Raw genomic sequence first — 20,117 nt, forward strand, 5'->3', positions numbered from 1 at the left:
CAACTCCCTGGGCTACTTCCCCATGGCCTCCTCCAAACACCTTCCTTATTCTCACCACAGGTCCTTCCTCCTGGTGTCTGATAACGCTTGTGCTCCTCAGTCCTCCAGCAGCACACCCTCTCACTCTCAGCTCCTTGTGCCTCTTGCTCGCAGCTCCTCACACTCCCCCCACAAACTGACAGTAACCATAATGAATCCAAACCCAGGTGCCCTGATTGGCCTGCCTTAATTGATTCTAGAAGCTGCTTCTTAATTGGCTCCAGGTGTCCTAATTAGCCTGCCTGCCTTAACTGGTTCTAACAGGTTTCTGAATACTCTATAGTGTAGCCCCTGCTCTGGTCACTCAGAGAACAGAAAACTACTCCTCCAGTGACCAGTATATTTGCCCTCTACCAGACTCCTATACCCCACTGGTCTGGGTCTGTCACACTAAGTAGGGACGGATTTAGTAGATTTTAAAAAAACAAAGCCAGTTGTGAAAGACCAATTTAATTATACTATAATTTTACTCTAAATGTAGTGATTAGGAAAGGTGCTAGATTTACAACATCAGAAACTAAAGTTCTCTAGCCAGAAAGCAGGTACAAAGAGCATTTTGCTCTGACTGCCTGACAGAGGTGCAGGGACAAGCTGTCAGAGGAATTCTCTCACCATGCACATTAGGCCCTTAGCTGCTTCTCTGAGACTGTTAATGGGTGTATCATTCTTATGGTGGTTTTTATCATGAGGACACCTGTCTGGGAGAAACTGTGCTGAGACTACCACCTCCTGTTAAATAAACTACTGCAGACATCCAAGGATAATGACTTTCAGTCACTACTGACCTTGGCTGTAGTTAAAGAAGAAGTGAAAGGTAATGAGACATCGAACCAATTACTTGAGCAGTCCAGGCCTGCTAGTATGTCCATTATCTTATGGAAAAGGTTTTCTTTCTAAAATAATATTCAGAGTTGCCCACATGCAGAGAAAAAAATCTCATTTCTCTTTCCTGACAGAACTGAAATCTACAGGAGGATTTCTTGTGGCTTTTTATGCTGTCTGTGAAGGACGATTTATGCCTATGCTCCTCTGGCTGCAAGTGGAAAATTATGCTTTAGAGCACAAACTACTGTTACCCTTTATGGTCCTGATTCCATTTCCATTGAAATCCATGACCCAGTAATAATTAAACCTCAGGCCAGAGAAAACTAGAGATGACAATGGATAAACATTTGTTTAAGAAACCAAGAAGTTTTTCAGAGTAATAAAAAACTGTTCTTAAAGGGACACTGTCTGCTTTCTAATTACAAAAACTTGTAAAAGGAAAGCAGCAACCATAATGAATCCAAAAATTTGCACTACAGATACTAACCCAGAAGTGCACAGGCTTTCTTTGGGAAGGCAGTAGTGCTCTTGAATAGCACATTTCTCCTGCTGGAACAGGTTGCTTTCTGCTTGTGTACAACCAGGGTATTTCAGTTTCCTAGGAGCCTGATGTCTCAAAGCACAGAGGACCAGAATGTGGTTGGCCCTTGTGCAAAAGGTTAGGAAGGACGTAGGGAGTCTTCCTCTCCCTAGACCCCAGAGCAGGGGCCAGTTACAGTCACAGCACTCTCCTGGGTGCAGGGACTGCTTGGCACTAGCACTTGCTGCCACAGAGGGGGCAAGGAGGGGCAATCTCCACACCCCTTTAGCCCTGACCGCTAGAGCTGATCAGCCTCAAAAAGAAGGGCACACCTGCACAAGGGAGTCTCGTGTTCTCATTGGGCAGCATGGCGCTGCATCTGTCCTTCCTTAGGGCACTGCTTTAATAGCACAGCCTAGCCCTGAAAGACCAGGATTCTTGCAAATTGAAACATTCTGCCAGCTCACACAAATGCAATGGACAGGCAGAGGTGAGGAAAGCAAAGTGGGAGCCTGCATATGAGTGATCTGAATAAAGCCTATGGTCCAATTTAGCCCTGTCAGCAATGACAGAGTCTCTGTAAATTATTTTTACTTTAAATATGTCGAAAAAAGTTGTATTCAGCTGCCAGCTTTGGGGAGTGATGATATGTGAGGTGAGAAGCCTCAAGAAGGCCAGAAGGCCAGAACTGGGCCTTGCACTTTTGAATTTGGTCTGTCTGTTGCAGGTACTGAAACCAGAAATAGGTCAGACTAAATTACAGGAACCTTTTCTTGTTTGTCTCTTCTTCTCTTTCTTGCCTTCTACTCTGTGGCTGTGCAAGTGTTCACATCCTGGATTAGTATTAAATGTTGGCAGGCTCATGCCTGGCACAGAGGGAGAAACCTGGATATGTTTACCAGGGATTATCTGAAATGTTATTTCAACAGCTAGAGTAAGTGTAACATGTTATTTCAACAGCTAGAGTAAACGGAAACTTTTCAGCTATCTAACCAGCCACACACCACACAAAATCCAAATACATTAGAATTTTCCAACCCTCAAATATTAGCACCCAGTGGATATTTTCTTCCTTACCTAAGATTCAGATTCAATGTGTTAGTCTTCAGTGTTCTCTAACAAGCGGTGCAGCTGGAATTTAGACAGATGTAAATCAAATTGTAAGGGACTGTGCTTGCATTATTTACAGTGCAGTCCTGATTTTACCAAACTCCAGCTAACCAAAACTCCCAGTTAATAATAAATATCCATTTTTTGTTTTCTAAGCAACTTAACAAATATTAATACGCAGAAAACTTCCATAAGGCAGGGAAGCAAATATTATCATCTTCTTTTTACAAGTGGGGACAGTGAGGGAGAGCATTTAAGTGACTTGTCCAACCAATGCCACATGGAGTCTGTATCAGACGTATACAGAAAGCACATCAGACTTTTCTTAGAATCTCATGAAGATGGAAAGATAGGAAATTAGATCATTGCTTGTTGCCATTTGTCTCTGTGCTTTTATTCTCTGAGGTAAAAGACAAATACTTTTTGTCCTAAGAAATCACTCAGCTATCTATATCTCCCCAATAACAGCTTTGTTTTTCACTCCAGATTATTGCTCAGAGAATATCTATAGAAAATTAAATAATCTCAGCTAAGGTTGTGTTAATCCAAGTTCTAGAAAATGAGAACACTTTTAATCACTTGGCATTTACTACTTAATTCTATTTTTTTTCTCATTCCTATAGGACAAAACTTTGTTCCATCCGGTAAGCAACAGCTGCATAGATTGCAACCCAGCTGAGAAGAAGATTTTCATGAACAGATGTGATCCTTTATCTGAAACTCAGCAGTGGATTTTTGAACATATTAATATGACTGTTTTAGAAAAATTTAACAGCAAGGCCAGTTCCTAGGGAAAAATACAGATTACATACAGATTGCAAACTACATTTTGGCCAGCATCTGGGTCGAAGGAGTCAGGAATTAAATTTCCTAGATCCAGGAAGTCTTTTCTGAGGATTAAGCAAATGCCACAGCAAAGGCCAATGGGCTGTCATTGTGGATGTACAGTATCTGAAGAACTTGGCTGAGAGCCTCACCAGATGCTGCTGAGAACTTCAGGCTGACAATTCCCTTGCTGGCCAAGGGAAAACTTTATTTAAAAAACTTTTCAAAACATTCTGAGTTAATAAATTGAAACAAAATTCTAGAGTTTCTCAGGTCAAATCCTGCTGTAGTGAGTAGTTATGAATGGATGCTATTAGTTGGGGGTGGGTATATGGTGTGCATGACTACTATGTGAACCTGCAGAAATCACAGGTTAAGAACTAACCCACACTGGTGGAATGCTAACAGTCCCCAGCACTCCAGACAAATTATATGATCTGGTGCCATTCTCTTAATAAAGGTTAGGTTAAGCGGGATTAACCCTCAGATTGCTGATGATGATTTTAAACACTTCCCCATTACATTCCTTTCATTACCAAAATAGGAATGGTAGAAATATAAGGGTTTAGAATTATGTTGTAATGAAGCATGAAATAGACTTCTAAGGTTTCAAAAGTCCCATTTCTCCTCAGCATTTGAAAAAAAATAAATCCATCAAAGCAATTAAATCAGATTTCGATATATGATACAACCTACCTAACACTCATCAACTTGATTCAAATCTAGCCTTCATCTAAATTAAAGGCCAAAAGATTAACAAGGCTACTAAATCTTTAAGACATTCAATAGCAGGTATATGCACCAATAATAGCAGCACAATGCAAGGTTTGCATAAAGGATTTCCCCTGGAAATCTATATTTACTTTTCCAGTATTTTTATTAAAACTAAAATTGCTTTAAATCAAATCAAAATATTCAGAGACATAAGAGGCATCATGAGTAACAGGCTAATTGTTTATTGTAAATCATAGAGACTTATAGTCAAATAAGCATTGGTACACTGGCATCAGCTAAAAAGTGTTGGCTCCCTGCAGTGCAGCTTACAGGATCCTGCAGGAATTTAGGGAGAGGGGGTGTTTTTGTTTTTTGCAAGGAGGTGGGGAGTCCTGTAAAACTAGTTAGCTCTTTTGCAGATAACTTGATGAAATCATTTAAAAAACGGTGACTGTGCCACAGTTTTCAGCTAAGGCATTGTAAATTTCTGGATGGGGCAGTTAGGAAATGAAAGCAAGTATAAAATTCAAAAAAAGTTCAGTATTTTCACCTTTTAGTAGTATAAACAAAACTATCCAACCCACCACAAAATTTTCTTGCACTGATTATCGTTGTGGCGTATAGTGCCCATCAGCTCTTACATATTTTTGGCACGGTTGGGGGAGAGTTAGTGGGTTAAAAATTTGTTTAGAGAGGCCTGTTCTTCCTCAGTGGAAATCAATGAGTACCAATGTGGGCCATAGTAGAGAGTTCTGGAATTTCTAAAATTAAGAGCACATTTAAATGGCCTGGTTTTACTTGAAACCTGAACCAACAGATGAAAGCAACATGAATGCAGACATTAAAGCCTACAAGAGATGACTGTAATAGCACTTGTCACTTTCAAAAATATGTATGAAATTAATCTGAAAACTTTGTCTTATGTTGCTAGAAATGTGGCCAACTAACCAAAATGTTCATATTTAAACTGTCCAGCCTGACAGTTGAAGGTGATTTTGTTTTGTTTATTGCTCTTTCAGCTGTATCTGTGATGATGACTGTTATCCACACTTGTGTGCTGTTTGCGACTATGGCTTCCAAACCTTAGGTCATAGGCACATTTTAGGAGGAGCATGTCAGATTGGAGCCTTCAGGATGCATGTCCTGAAAAATCAATTGTATGAATTACAACTGTATGTTGGAGAATTGCAGCAAGTGAGTAAAGATCTATTTCAAATGTTCAAGGAGCAATCTGTCTGTAGAGTTAAACTATTCCCATTATGTCTTTAAATATGTTACTGTTCAGACTTAATTTGAAGACTCACTACACTGCACATGGAAGACAAGACCTCAGATTTTAACCTTAGGGTCTTTTACACCTGAGCCGAGGAGAGGTTGATGATAATCTGAGTTTTCATCAGAAAGGGTTTTTTTGTTTTTTGGGGGGTTTTTTATATAGCTACCTGTAGTTAGACCCCGACTGGTCATTACAGACTGTCAGCCCTCTCAGCTGCAGGACTCATAGCACAATTCATTTGCATCTTGAGCATGAGAAAAGAGGATTTGAAAATAGAAGAAAATTTGATGTCTAAAGTGTAAAGGTGAAAATGAAATTCCCAGGATATCTATTTGGACTTGCCCAAACCCCTCAAAGCCATGGTATCAATAGTGTACATCTGAGGTAGAAGGGGGAAAGGAGAACTGCTCTAAATGCTCCAGCACACCTGGCTAAACAATGCATTGCACAGTTTATAGCATTCAGTGTATGACTGCATCCTAATCATCTGATGTTTAAAATACTTAAAGGGCACTAGACTGCTGTTTTGGCAAAGACATTCTATACCTCTTCCAGGTGCTTAATATTGTTCTTGCTCTAAACCAGTGGTTCCCAAACCTGTTCCGCCGCTCGTGCAGTGAAAGCCCCTGGCAGGCCGGGCCGGTTTGTGTACCTGCCGTGTCCGTAGGTTCGGCCGATCGCGGCTCCCAGTGGCCGTGGTTCACTGCTCCATGCCAGTGGGAGCAGCCTGGAGCAGTGAACCGCGGCCACTGGGAGCCACAATCGGCCAAACCTGCGGACGCGGCAGGTACACAAAACGGCCCGGCTCTCCAGGGGCTTTCCCTGCACGAGCGGCAGAACAGGTTTGGGAACCACTGCTCTAAACTAACCTCTGCCACAGGAAAATTTCCCATTATTTGCAATTAGACAATATTTGTGAAATCTGGCAGTTTTTCTAAAATCCATCATTTATCAATGAACAAACTTCCACATAATTGAAATTGAGATCTTTTAACAAAACATAATGGTGCTCCAGATAATGTTTTCAGTTTCTATAAGAAAAGGGTCAGTGCAACTTCACACAGAGAAATTATCAGGGAGCCCATTGTGTGTGGTGTGTCTTGAACAAGGCACCCTAAATGAAAAAAAAAAAAGTGCTTAAATCAATGACCAGATTTCAGGCACATGGTCCTAAGGGACAAAACGTCTACCACATATCCCCACCAAATACAACTGAAAGTTGAAAGCCAGATTCTTTTCCTCTTTCTATCCTGTTTGCATAACCAGAACCAGCGCAAAGGGGGCAGAAACTGGCTCCATCCGCCCCGCTGAAGATTCCATTGGTATTGGAGAATTCTAACAGATCTAGAGTTAACATAGCTGGCTCCTCTATCACCACTTCTCTCCCATCCTCTGTGGTGGAAGGGGGAGAAACATATTGAAGCCAGGGAGGATTGAGAATGAGGAGTGGCTGGAGCATGCTAGACTCTAGGAACCTTTCCACCAGCTGGTCACAGCACAGAATCAGGCAGCCATACCCAGCTCCACACCACCATTACTGGCTACTGCTATGCTGAGCAAAACTCTGGTGCAGCAGGGAAAAGGGTCTAAGAGTGTGGCAGACTTACAGCTAGCTCCACACTTAAGTTAAAATTCATTCAAAAAGTGTAGCTCAGACGTACGTCAGACAATCACAGTTGTGATAATAGGTCTTCAGAATGGGACATGGCTGCCAAAACAATGTCTCCTTCACCAAAAAGCTTAAGTTAGTCATAAATTGTCATCTGCAGCTGAGAGATTTTGAGGCATGAAGTTAAACTGAGAGTCAAATCCTGCCTTGAATACCTAGAAAAGCCTCCCATGGATCTCAATAGAGTTCCATGGTGATTTTATGTGTACAAATTCTACAAGTCTTCCCACAGCCATATCCCCTCTACAACCACCACCCCCAAAAAATCTGCACAGCTCAAAGGGCAGAATGGAAAATAAATTCTGCCTCCTTTATTGCATGCAGGGAACCTGCTGAATTGTTCAGTGTCAGCATGCATCTCTCCAAAATGGCAGACTTTGGTCCTTTGAGAACTCCCACTAAACATGTAATTTGTTTAAAAAAAAAAATTAAATCACATCAAATGTTGCATTTCTCCATATCTTATACAAAATTCTTAAAAAGCACTATTTAGAGTTAGTTCTACATATAATGAATTTCAATGGAGTTATGCCAGTTTACACCAACTGATGAACTGTCCCTACATTTTTTCTGTTTCTAAAAACATAGGTTTTTTTGGGAGGAGAGATTCTGTTTACATGGTCCTGAAAATAAAATCTTTATTTTATAAGAGTTTGTCAGATCCTGCTGTTCATTCTTCACTTAAGGTTATTAGATCTATTTGTGACATCAAAAGTAATTGCTGCAGAAATTATAATGTAACAAAGGATAGGACCTTAAGTAGAGAAAGTGGAATAAGCAACAGGTCCACCTAAAACTCTTAAGAAAGCAAGGTCTTGTTTTCATGCAAATATCTCAAGTCATAAAATAACAAAGGTGGGGTGGGAGGCGAAATAAAGTCATGTCAGCACAGCTATTTCTAAACAGAATTATTTTCAAATGTTTCCAGGAGGCATCAGCAGCTCTTTAATCTGTCAGAGTGATTGACATGTCAGAGAAGTAATCTTGCTGAAAAAGTCCTGACGTTGTGACAAGATTTCACTTCTTATTAGTAGTGATCTGATTTCAAAAAGGTCAGGTTGTTTTGAGACAATGCTTTCAGCAATCCCACTCTGATACAATGAGAAAGGGTGTTTAATAGCATAACGTAATGCATATTTCTATATCTGAATAAGGTCAGTTTATAGACAAAATGCTCCTTAAATATTGAAATAAATGTTTAGTCTTCAGAAGAGTTCATCATGATAAAGATATCTCAGTTTAAAAGAAAATGGACATGCATTTCTTAACCCAGTATGTGCTTACATTCCATTGACCTAAGTGAAATTCTGGGGCCATGGAAAACCAGTAGCAAAAGGTTCAAACTAGGCCAGTGAAATGAATTTAGTGGTCTCAGTCCTTTTCACAAAGGACAGGTGTTCCCATCACAATTGATGCCAGTTTGCATTCTTGTTGGCAGTCTCGGCAGAAGCTGAAGACTAAATAAGATGGAGACTTCATTACCCTTTCATCTTATCCAGTCAGATCAGGGTTGAGGCACGTTAGCAGGGCAGTATTAGGAGGTTTGCACAGCTGCTACCACCCATGCTATATCTCTGTCATCCAGCATTTTATGTGAACATACAAAATCCTCATTAAATCAGAAAATTAAAAAGAAAAAAATATATTTTAATATCAGTCAAGGTGGCTATAAAAACCACTTCAAAGCCTTCAAACTGCAAAACTGACCTGAAGCAATTGGTGATGGGTACTAGACATATACAGCTCATGAACTGCTCACAAAGTAGAGGCTGGCTAGGACTGGACTAGGAAACCTGACTTGCCTAGCTGGTCCACAAATCTGTGCTGTATCTGTTGGTTCAAAGAGCACAAAAACCCCAGAATTGGTTTTGTACATCATTTTTGAGAGCTCATCTTCTCTGAAACAAAGAATGAGTTTCCATAAATGATCTCACAGTATAGGCCAATGAGGAGTTGCAATAATATTTAAGGTAGTGGCTGCTGTTGGAGATGCAGGTTTAACAGGAAGAATACCTGGCACCTCTGCAAACAGCAGTCAAAGGTTCATCAGACTTCTTGTTCCCAAACAAAAGTCCTCACCTGGAAAAACTTTGAATGAGTACGTAATATGGCTACCTTAGTTGTTCTACCCTATGCAGTATTTTCTAATTACAAGTTGTACTCTGGATCTGAATCAGAGTTTGGTACCTCTGTAGCTGATGGCATTATTTTTAATCAACTCTGTCCTCCTTGTAACTGTGGTAGAGGAGTATTTGTAACCTTATGGTATTACCTCTGTGAGTGTTGTGTGTGCACAATACCCAAGAAAATGATTTAAGCAGGAAAAAGCAACTTTGTCATTCAAAATGTTAAATTGATACTAACTAACTTTTAGCTAGAGATAAATTGAAAAACATTTCAGGTGTTTCCCAAAGTTCAGTGTTGTTCAGAGGACACTGTTGAAGGTGTATATTTTGGCACTACTTCCATACAGTAAGCTTGCGAGGCATCACTAATACCAGTACTATTAACCCGTGAAGTGAAACTTCCAAATATTATGTGGCAGCACTCTGCATGCTGATTGGCTGACAGTGTGATTTTAATAGAGAAAGTATCTCCTTCCATGGATGGTACTTTAACGAAGAGCTTTCTGCCATGATGGTTAGGTATGCCAGAGACCTTTGGTGACATCTGTCTAGCTATCTTAGATATTTATATTTATTATTTTACAGTGCTCAATAGTGTACTTGGCATCCCCCTGTGCAGATAAGAAAATAGTTCTAGCCCCAAAGAGCTTACAATCTAATTTCAAACAATGATGGAATGAAGACAATAGAATGAGGGTAGTGAAGAAAGGACAGGCTAAAGCACTGGGACTATGGGGTGATTCAGTGATGGTATGTGCAGAGCACAGTGAAACAGGTTATTTTTTTTTCAATTATGTACATAAATGTGTTTAATGATTTACTACTTGTAGGCATCGTGGTAGAAGTGGATCTTTTTGGGGTGTGGGGGGGGGGGGGAATGTGAAGGGGGAGAAGTAAAATGGCCTTGTGGACTGAGCCAAGGATGTTCCATGTGTTGCAAGTGACATGGGAAAGGGGCACAGTGATGGTTGTTAGAGAAGCAGAGGCAGACTGGGTACTGAGGCTGGCATAATGGGGGGAGGTGTAAAGCGAGGTGTGATAAGTCAGTGTTAGATAAGCGATGCCAGTATCTAAGAGACATTTGCAATTGGACACAAAACTTGATTCTCAGTAACCTCAGTTCTATTCCTGAACCTTTTTTTAAAAAGTTGAGCCCATGACTCCCCAGCTGAAAGAATCACAGACAGACAAATGTCCAGTCTGTCTGCTTCTGAACCCTGGGCATCCCCATTTGTACAATACAATCTAGGATACAATTTGCCTGGAAATCCCAAATGACACTAAAACTAAAATAAAACAATGGTCTGGGCTACAAGAGAGAGCAGAGATCTGCTAGGACCATGATTCATTCAGTAAAACTGAGGTTGCTAGCCTAGAGAAGTGATTGACAGGAATAAACCTAGATTAGGAAGATCATGAGTCGCAAGCCTACACAGAGGAATTTGCGAAGCTGGATGGTGAGGAGGTTATGTCTTGCTGATTTAGTTGGAAAAGGAGGGAGGAAGCGGATAGCTCGGAACAGGTAAGGACTATGGATCACATAAGCCCTGTATACTCCCTGAATGTGAAGGGAGTAAATTCATGGATTCCGAGGCCAGAAAGGACCATTGTCATCATCTAGTTTGACATCCTGTATAACACTGGTCATAGAACTCCCTTCCTCCCCCCACCCCCCCCAAAAATGCCTAGAGCTGCCTTTTTTTTTTTTTTTTTTTTTTTTTTTTTTTTTTTAAGAAAAACATCCAAACAATTTAAAAATTGTCAGTGATGGAGAATCCACCAAGGCCCTTGGTAACTGTTCCAGTGGTTAATTATTCTCACTATTAAAAATGTATATCTTATTTCCAGTCTGAATTTGGCTAACTTCAACTTCCAGCCACTGGATCATATTGTATCCTTCTCTGCTAGATTGAAGAGTCCATTATTAAATAATTGTTCCCCATCTGGGCACTTATGGACTGTAATCAAGTCAACCCATAACCTTGTCTTTGTTAAACTAAATAGATTGAGCTCTTTGAGCCTATTATAGTAAGGCATGTTTTCTAATCCTTTAATCATTCTTGTGGCTCTTCTCTGAACCCTCTCCAATTTATCAACATCCTTCTTGAATTGTGGGCACCAGAAATGGACAGAGTATTCCAGAAGCAGTTACATCAGTGCCAAATACAGAGGTAAAATAACTTCTCTACTTCTACTTGAGATTCCCCTATTTATGCATCCCAGGATTGCAGCCTTTTGGCCACAGCGTTATACTGGGAGCTCATGTTCAGCTGATTATCCACCACAAGCTCCATATCTTTTCAGAGTCACTGCTTCCCAGGATAGAGTCCCCCATCATGTAAGTATGGTCTATAATCTTTGTTCCTAGATGTATAGATTTACATTTAGCCCTATTAAAAGACATAGTTTCCTTGCATCCAGCTTACCAAATGATCCGGATTACTCTGTATCAGTGACCTGTCCTCTTCATTATCTACCACTCCCCCATTTTTTGGTCATCTGCAAATTTTATCAGTGATGATTTTAAGTTTTCTTCCAGCTCCAGAATAAGAATGTTCACTAGTGTATGGCCAAGAACCAGTCTCTGTGGGACCCCACTATAAACACACCCATTTGATGATGATTCCATGTTTACAGTTACACATTTTGACACTATCAGTTAGCCAGCTTTTAATCCATTTAAAGTGTGACACGATAATTTTATATCCTTCTAGGTTTTTAATAAAAATGTCACGCAATACCAAATCAAATGCTTTATAGAAGTCTATTATATCAACTCTATTACCTTTATCAACCAAACTTGCAATATCATGGGGAAAAAAATACCAAGTTAATTTAACAGGATCTATTTTTCCATAAACCCACGTTAATTGGCATTAATTATATTTAGCAATCAAGTTCTGTATCTGCGACTCCATTATCTTGCCCAGGATCTATTATTAGTTTGCCCAGGCCTGTAGTTTCTGGGTCATCCTGTTTACCCTTCTTAAAAATATTGACATAACATTAGCTTTCTTCCAGTCTTCTGGAATGTCCTCAATATTCCAAGACTTATTGAAAAATCAACATTAATGGTCCAGCAAGCTCCTTAGCAAGCTCTTTTAAAACTCTTGGAAGCAAGTTATCTAGAGTGGCTGATTTTAAAATGTCTAACTTTTGGTAGCTGCTATTTAACATCTGCCTGAGATACTAGTAGAATTGAAAGAGTTTTATCATAAAATATGACTACATCATCTGTTTTTCTCAAATACAGAACAGAAATATTCATTACACACAATAATGCCTTTTCTGCATTATTGATAATTCTACTATTTCCATCTTGTAATGGACAAATTTCAAATATCCTGAAAAATCTCCTCCTTACTGTCCTTAACTCTGCTGGTCATTAATCTCTCCTTGTGTCCCTTTGTTTCCCTTATCAATTCTCTACAATTCCTAGCTTCTGATTTATATTCAATAATATCAACTTCCCCTTTCTTCCATTTGTTATATATTATTATTATTATTGTTATAGATGCCTTCACTTCCCCTCTAACCAGATAAGTTATGGCTTTCTTCCTTGATTGTGGCTTTTGGGGCATCAAGTAACGAGTTCTTAGACAATTCCCAATTATCACTCACATTTTTCTGATTAAATTGTTCCCAGCTGATGTGCCTCATAATTATTTTCAACTTTGTGAAATGGTTCCTTTTAAAGCACCAAGTATCTCTCTCTCACTGGCCTAGACTTTATTCTTTATAAATATGATCAAGTCATGATCACTTGTACCTAAGTTACCATTAATTTTAAGTTCTGTGATCAGTTCCTCTTTATCCTTCAAGAAGAAGTCTTGTATAGAATTTCTCTGTGTTGGATGAAACACTTTTTTGAGTTTGAAAATTGTCAGTTATAATATTTAGAAATTCCAAGGATATTTTACTACTGGCAGCATGTCCCTCAAATTGAAGTCCACCATAATCTCACAGCTTTTTCCTCCTATGCATTATAGATAGGCAAACCTTTGAAATATAGGGAGAAGGACCTCCCTTTATTTCAAAGGTCAACCACTGGAAACTTTGGGTGCTTATTCATGTCAAACCTTTTATAACTAGTCCATCACTAATCTGCAGGAACAGATGGGTAAGCAGTATTTTCCAACAGGTTCATTTTTAGAATGACAAGAACAATTGTAGAGTCCAAAATACACTAATGACAAAATGTATCAAAAGTTAAACTAAAGTGGTGATTTGTTGGGTGACCAAGCCAGCACTGAGTTTTGACTTTGTGGGTATGTGTTGCAAATCAAATAGACTGAAGCAGGACACTGGGGTCAACGCTCTCATCTCAACTTAAAATAAAAGGTTTATCTCTGAAAGCAGTTTGCATTGCAGGCTTTTCTAGATGGAGAAAAAACAGTACCCAGTACCCAGGCCTTCCAGGAGCCGCCAATCCAGATCACTACCAAGTAGCACTGCCACTTGCTATCCAGAGGCAAGATTATGCAAGTTTCTCTCTAGGCATTCTCTTTAGCCCTTTAAAAGTCAGCTGGTGTCTTCATCCCCAGTCTTCCTTCTCCAGCATCAAAACTTCCACCATTTGCACCCCCACACCCTCAACTATTCTCTTTTTTTCCCCTATTTCCTGCTTTGCCTTTGCCTTCTTTGTCTCCCAGCCTTCACACTTCCTGCTTGCCAGGAACTATGGTCCCCCGTCTTCCTTCTCTTGGCAGGATAAAGGAAAGTTTCTTCAGGGTAATATGACTAAAGTCACTTTGATCTCTCTATGACTGGATCAGCTTCTGGCAGCTTGCCATCAGCTTCATGGACCACAGGCCTGTGCCCACAGGGTAATTTCACATGGTGCCACTTGCTGCACTAGCCAGTAACCCACCACAGCAGTTGAGCTCAGGGCTCCCATCCTTCAAACTCAATCTTTCTGCAGAGTCTGTCTCTGACAGAGAAAAAGTTCCCAGTCTAGCAGGACAGGTACCTTTATACCTTCACTAAGGGACGGCGAAGACCCAGCACCATCTAGCAACAGGTATTCTATGTGCTCTTGCCTCCATAAAATACAGTTACATTCTGAAAAGGGACTGTGTGTTTAAAAAAAAAGAGCATCTTAACAGGTCATATCATAATTTAGTGACAAAATTAACCTTGCAGAGTCAACAGAGTTATGAGAGACTGAGTTGGATGTTTTTCCATCTTGTGTATTATAAACAGAATTGTATTCAATTCCAATAAGACACACCTGTGAAAATATGTTGAAGTGTTATATAAGTGTAACTGAAGTTACTATGTATAACGCACTGAAGAGTGTGTTATAAGTACCGCTCTGTGCTGATCTTCAGAGGATAGGAATCTGTCACAACCTCACTTACAGATCCTTAGCTCAAGATGTAGCTGCTCGTGATTTTAGTTCTGGATGTCCCAAGTTGTCTGCCAAGATGGTGGCCGTTGCAGATGCACAGGAAAGAAAGAACTCAGCTTGACTCCCAGAACTCAAGCTGAATTTGCAGAGCTGGCAGCTAAATCACTGGAATAAAGCCAACAGGGAACTTCACAATGCCATTTCTACGAAGTGTGTTATGTCTAATTGCCCTACATGAATGGAAGCTTTGTCCACTGAAAGAACTCATAGGATGGCCAAGAAAGAAAACCTCCTGTGGGGAATCTAAGAGAACTCTCAGATCTCACAGACTAATTTCAAAGGCTGGCCTCCAAGATCTTGGTTTCTTGCCTTCTTACCATGTAACCCTCCACGTCATAGCTAGGTATCTCCACAAGGGTCCAGTTCTCCATCTGTAACCTCAATCTGTAGTCTTTATAACTGAGAGGTTGGCAGAGTTTAATTGGGATTCTTTTGGCTATTCCCCAATATTATAGAGATTCTCTTCACATCCAGTAAAGCTTTGACCATATGAACCTATTGATCAGTGTGGGGAGTTTTCTTCCAGTGGTTCGAGTCCATGGGTTTCTATCCTCTCAAAAATTCTATAAATTCCTTTCATTATTTCCTTTAGGATGGGTTCATCTTTGGACTGATACATTTCCATGTGGATACAAACGTCAGCCCTCAAAGCTCTATTCTTAACCAGATATCTGGATAATTTGGCAATCCCATTCCTCCCAAAGCTTCATTTACTTTCTTACAATCAAAATGACCTACATAACAGCCATCTCCTCTTCCAGACATATCAGTGAGTTAGACACACTTTCCTGCAAGGATCCTTTTCTTCCATTCTTCTAGGACTGTACACCACACTGCTCCTCAGTGTACCCACAAGGTTTACTATTTCACATCACCAAAACAGATATTCTCTGGAGATTTAAGTATCCAATTGACTTTTAAGGGAGAGGGGATATCTTGAGAGAAATTTGCATATTCCAACTCCAGTCAGCAAGTAGCAATGCTAGCCACTGGCAGTCTACATCAATTACGACCAATTAACAGGTAAGACAAAGTTGTCTAATTCCATGGGAGTTGACAGTACAATAAAATATTACTGTATTTTGTTAAATCTTTCTGAAGTTGTGGGAAAATGTTATTTTTCAGGTGTGTGCATTTAAGGTATTATATACTGGACTCTGACCAATAATATATACTTTATAAAGAATAAAATGTAAGCATACATTCTGTGCTAACTAGACTAAAATAGTTGGCTTAGATCTTAATTAATCATGGCTGTAGAAGCTTTGATAAACTTAATGCATTAAAATAACATTTCGGTGTCAACCCTAAAGGATTTACAGAGAGCACATGCCTGTAAATTACTAGACTGTAATGCAGATCTTGAAATATGGAATAAAAATTGTTCACCTGTCCTTCTGTTTTATATTCAATTGTATTAAGTTATAGGACACAAAAGGAAAAGATTGTTAAAGTACCATCTCCAAAAAATTATCTTGATTTGAATTAATAAATACCTCTCAGAAATCACAGTATTTATTTTTTCAATTTGCCTTTGTATACATTGCTACAGGGGTTCTCACAACAAAATTTTTGGTGGCCTCGGACTGTGGCCACCAACTATTGCTGGTGGCCGCACTGACAATTTTTCCTAAAATACTTAATTAACTTTAGGAAAAACAAATAAATATGCACATTATACATCCAAATCATTGTAATTTATTTATGTAGGGGGTTTTTCAGACTCAGTAATAAAAATAATTTACAGTTGTCTCTATTCTTTACTGGACTTAAACAGAACAGAAACACAAATAAGGTGCTTTGCATGTTCCTGTCTTTTCATTGTTGTTTCTTTTGCTTTTTTTGGCTGCGCTTTCTTTCCCCCCCCCCCCGACTTGCTAGATTGGGGTGGGCAAACTATAGCCCAGGGGCCACATCCGGCCCTTCAGACGTTTTAATCTGGCCCTCGAGCTCCCACCGCAGAGGAGAGTCTGGGGCTTGTCCTGCTCCAGTGAGGTCGGGGGTTTGCCCTGCTCTGCGTGGCTCCTGGAAGCAGCAGCATATTCCCGCTCCAGGTCCTACATGTAGGGGCAGCCAGAGGGCTCCACACGCTGCCCCCGCCCCAAGTGCTGCCCCTATAGCTCCCATTGGCCAGGAACCACCGCCAATGGGAGCTGCAGGGGCAGCACCTGTGGATGGGACAGGGTGCAGAGCTGCCTGGCCGCACCTCCGCGTAGGAGGGGGAAGTGCCGTTGCTTCTGGGAGCTGTTTGAGGTAAGCGCTGCCCACAGCCTGCACCCCTGACCTCCTCCCATGCCCCAACCCCTCTGCCCCAGCACTGATCCCCCTTCTGCCCTCCAAATCTCTCAATCCCAGCCTGGAGCACCTTCCTGCACCCCCAAACCTCCAGCCCCACCCCACAGCCTGTTCCCCCAGCCAGAGCCCTCACCCCCTCCTGCACCCCAAACCCCAATTTCATGAGCATTCATGGCCCATCATAAAATGTCCATACCCAGATGTGGCCCTTGGGCCAAAAAGTTTGCCCACCCCTGTGCTAGATGGTAAGTCTTCTGCTCTGAAAAGTGATACGGTATTTGTATGTTTGTTAATATCACTTTTCACAGCAGACTTACTCAACCCTGGCAAGCCCTGACACAAATTAAGCCCTGGATGGGGAGGTGGGCAGGGAGACAGTGGGGCCCAGCAGAGCCTGGAACCAGAACCTGCCACCGTGTGGACTGAGCCTAAAGCCCTGTGGCCAAAGCCTGCCTCCTCTACCCCGGGAAAGTGGGGAATTCACCAGCTGCCTGCACCTCCAGCGTTTGTGTCTCCAGAGAGGGGCAGGTCCCAAGCCCTTCTGTAGGCCCTGGAAGAGGGGCCACTGCTTTGTGTACCCCCATCACATCCCAGATGGCTGTGACCACAAGAAAGAGTTCAGGTGGCCGCATGCAGCCACGGTGGCCACATTTGAGAAAGTATACTAGTATTACCTGCTCTGTCAAGTGGATGAAGAACGTGACAAGTTTTTCATGAGTAAGCAGGTATAACAATTATATGGCTTCACAGGATTTCATAACTGTTTGCAGTTCCACACACCATGACCCCATGGGCTTTGTGATCATCAACAGGGACAAAACACAGAATCTTCTGCTCCAAAAAACACAAGCCTATATTACTGAAAGAGAATCTGTTAGCTATGGCAATGTTAGGGCTGATATCCTCAATGGCTCAGCCACTAGAATGAGATATGGACATACACACTTCAATATATCTGACATTTTATAGAGGGCAGTTGTATACATACGCACTAGCCCATACATTATAAAGTAGAAAGAAAGGAGCTGAAAATGATAGTGTGGGTCTGATTCTGATCTAGTAATGGTGTCACACCTATGTATATTCTCTGTGAAAGCTGAGACAGGCTCTAGGTGAATTCCTGGCCCTTCTGTAGTCAATGGCAAAGCTCCCATTGATTTCAACGGAGCTGGGATTTTACCCAGTGTTTTTATTATTTTTGCTTGACTTAGCTATTTAAGTACATGATGATGATGATTTAAGTACAGAGATGATGATTCTTGTCATGTCCTTGCTTCATTAGTTGGGTTGGAAGATGCTTATTCAACTCCATTGCAACTGAAGATGAATAAAAACAAAAATCATCTCAGCAGACAGTAAATTGTTCCAACTTCTATCTATAAAATAGAAATTGTAACCATTCTGTTGGGAATAGAATTTTTTGCCTACTGAACCAATCTGAACATGCAATGCAACAATTGATAGCTCATGCTGTGTAGATGACAACAGTCAATCGTCTTTTCAAGGTATTTTTTGCTAACGTGTTCATTTTCTTTCAGGCAGGCAAGGGATGATACTTTTTGTTTCTTTACCATTTTTTTATTCTTTTATATGTATATTCTCACACACATTTCACTTGCACAGGGCTGTGGTTAAATAAATTAATACCTGACATTCCACTGAAGTCAGTGGCGTTTCACCAGGAATTAATTTGGCACATTTGTTTTGGGTAGCATTTGTTTATTGCAGGACTCTTCTGAAGCTTCAATTAAGCAAGCTTTGGTTTTCAAGCCCTTTAAAAATAATAGGTGACAAGAATGACTACAAGCGCCCATTAAAATAACTGATTGCCTCTTCTCGACCAGGCACAAAAAGTGCCTGTAATCAAAACCCAACTAAAAATATTAGCAGCCAGCTGAGGAGGAAAGAATTGATTATCTTAACTGTCATTTTAGCCAATCCAATAACTACGTTATGTAGGCCTAAGCCTTTAGACAGTTCAATTGTGTAGTGCTTAACAAATATCCCTGAATCACTGCTTTAAATGAAGAGAATTCCTGAATAGCAAGACAGCTGCAAAAATTAGCCCTGGATCCCAAAGGACACTGGAGTTGTTAAGCTCAGAGGAGGTATGCTTGGCACGAGAACAACTGGCAACAAAGCACAATTATTATTAAAAGAACAATAAGCCATTTTAGATACCTAAAATAACCAACCACCACCAAACAATTAGAAATCAGTTTTAAGATAAACAACATAGCCTGAAGTAGAACATGGGATAACTAAAGTTTCTATCCTCAGTATTGTCAGGAATTCACAGCCTGAGGAAAGCATTTGTATAAAATACAAGACAGGCTTATCTGAACATTGTATCAGATGCGGACACTCTAGGAAAAAGGCTTTTGAAAGCATTTTGCAGGTAAGGGTATGTCTGGGGAAGGTGATGAGACTTGGAGTGGGAAGGGGAACACATGCCTGTCTGAAGATGGAGGGAAGAGGAATACATGCCCCTCTTCTCACCGTACTTCTGGATCATATGAGAAATGAAGTTGGTCAGTCCCTCTTTGCACAACTTCATAGGCTAAAAATCAGTGTGCGGTAAGACACAAAGGGCATGGCTACACTTGCGAGTTAGATCGCATTAAAGCAGACCCAGGCACCCTAACTCACGACGCGTCCACACTGGCAAGGCAAGTAGAGCACCCAGATGCCGTGGCTAGAACACTCCTGGTAATCCACCTCAGCGAGTGGAATAACATTTGATGTACCCCTGCTGGAGCGCCTCAGCACCAGTGTGGACGCCCTGGTCAGTTAATGTGCTCTGATCGGCCTCCAGAAGTGTCCCACAATGCCTGTTCTAGCTTCTCTGGTCATCACTTTGAACTCTACTGCCCTGTACTTAAGTGACCAACCGTCAGACCCACCTTTTAAATTCTCTGGGAATTTTGAAAATCTCCTTCCTGTTTGCTCAGCCAGGTGTGGAGTGCTCTCAGTGAATCTTTCCAGGTGACCATGCCTCCACGTGCCAGGCAATCCCCAGTATGGAGCAATGACAAGGTGCTGGACCTCATCAGTGTTTAGGGGGAGGAAGCTGTCCAGTCCCAGCTGCGCTCCATTGTTACAATACCTTCAGGCAGAAATCAAGGGACACGATTGAAAGGGGCCATGACCATGATTGCAGTGCAGAGTTAAAGTGAAGGAGCTGTGGAATGCCTACCGCAAAGCCCACAAAGCAAACCGCCACTCCGGTGGTGCCCCCGAGACCTGCTGTTTCTACAAAGAGCTGGACACGATACTTGGGGGAGACCTGACCTCCACTCCAAGGACCA

The 20,117-nt window shown here is 41.0% G+C and overlaps 3 protein-coding genes across 14 annotated transcripts in view; 2 read left to right on the forward strand and 1 right to left on the reverse strand.

Moving 5' to 3' along the window:
* Positions 1-5,900, forward strand: part of GALNTL6 (polypeptide N-acetylgalactosaminyltransferase like 6) — a 958,556-nt gene extending 952,656 nt beyond the window's left edge. For all 5 annotated transcript variants that reach the window (XM_042842096.2, XM_065596587.1, XM_042842097.2 and 2 more), the window contains one exon: positions 3,118-5,900. In XM_042842096.2, the coding sequence (XP_042698030.1) occupies positions 3,118-3,285 (168 nt within the window). In that variant the 3' untranslated portion in view covers positions 3,286-5,900. The remainder of the gene's footprint in view (positions 1-3,117) is intronic.
* LOC101938927 (uncharacterized) overlaps positions 1-20,117 on the reverse strand; it is a 220,700-nt gene that overhangs the window by 138,324 nt on the left and 62,259 nt on the right. The window lies entirely within an intron of this gene.
* Positions 1-20,117, forward strand: part of LOC135983682 (uncharacterized) — a 175,859-nt gene that overhangs the window by 50,173 nt on the left and 105,569 nt on the right. The gene's annotated exons all lie outside the window — the stretch shown is intronic.

The sequence above is a fragment of the Chrysemys picta genome, chromosome 5, assembly GCF_011386835.1.
Source record: "Chrysemys picta bellii isolate R12L10 chromosome 5, ASM1138683v2, whole genome shotgun sequence".
In the NCBI taxonomy this organism is placed as follows: domain Eukaryota; kingdom Metazoa; phylum Chordata; order Testudines; family Emydidae; genus Chrysemys; species Chrysemys picta.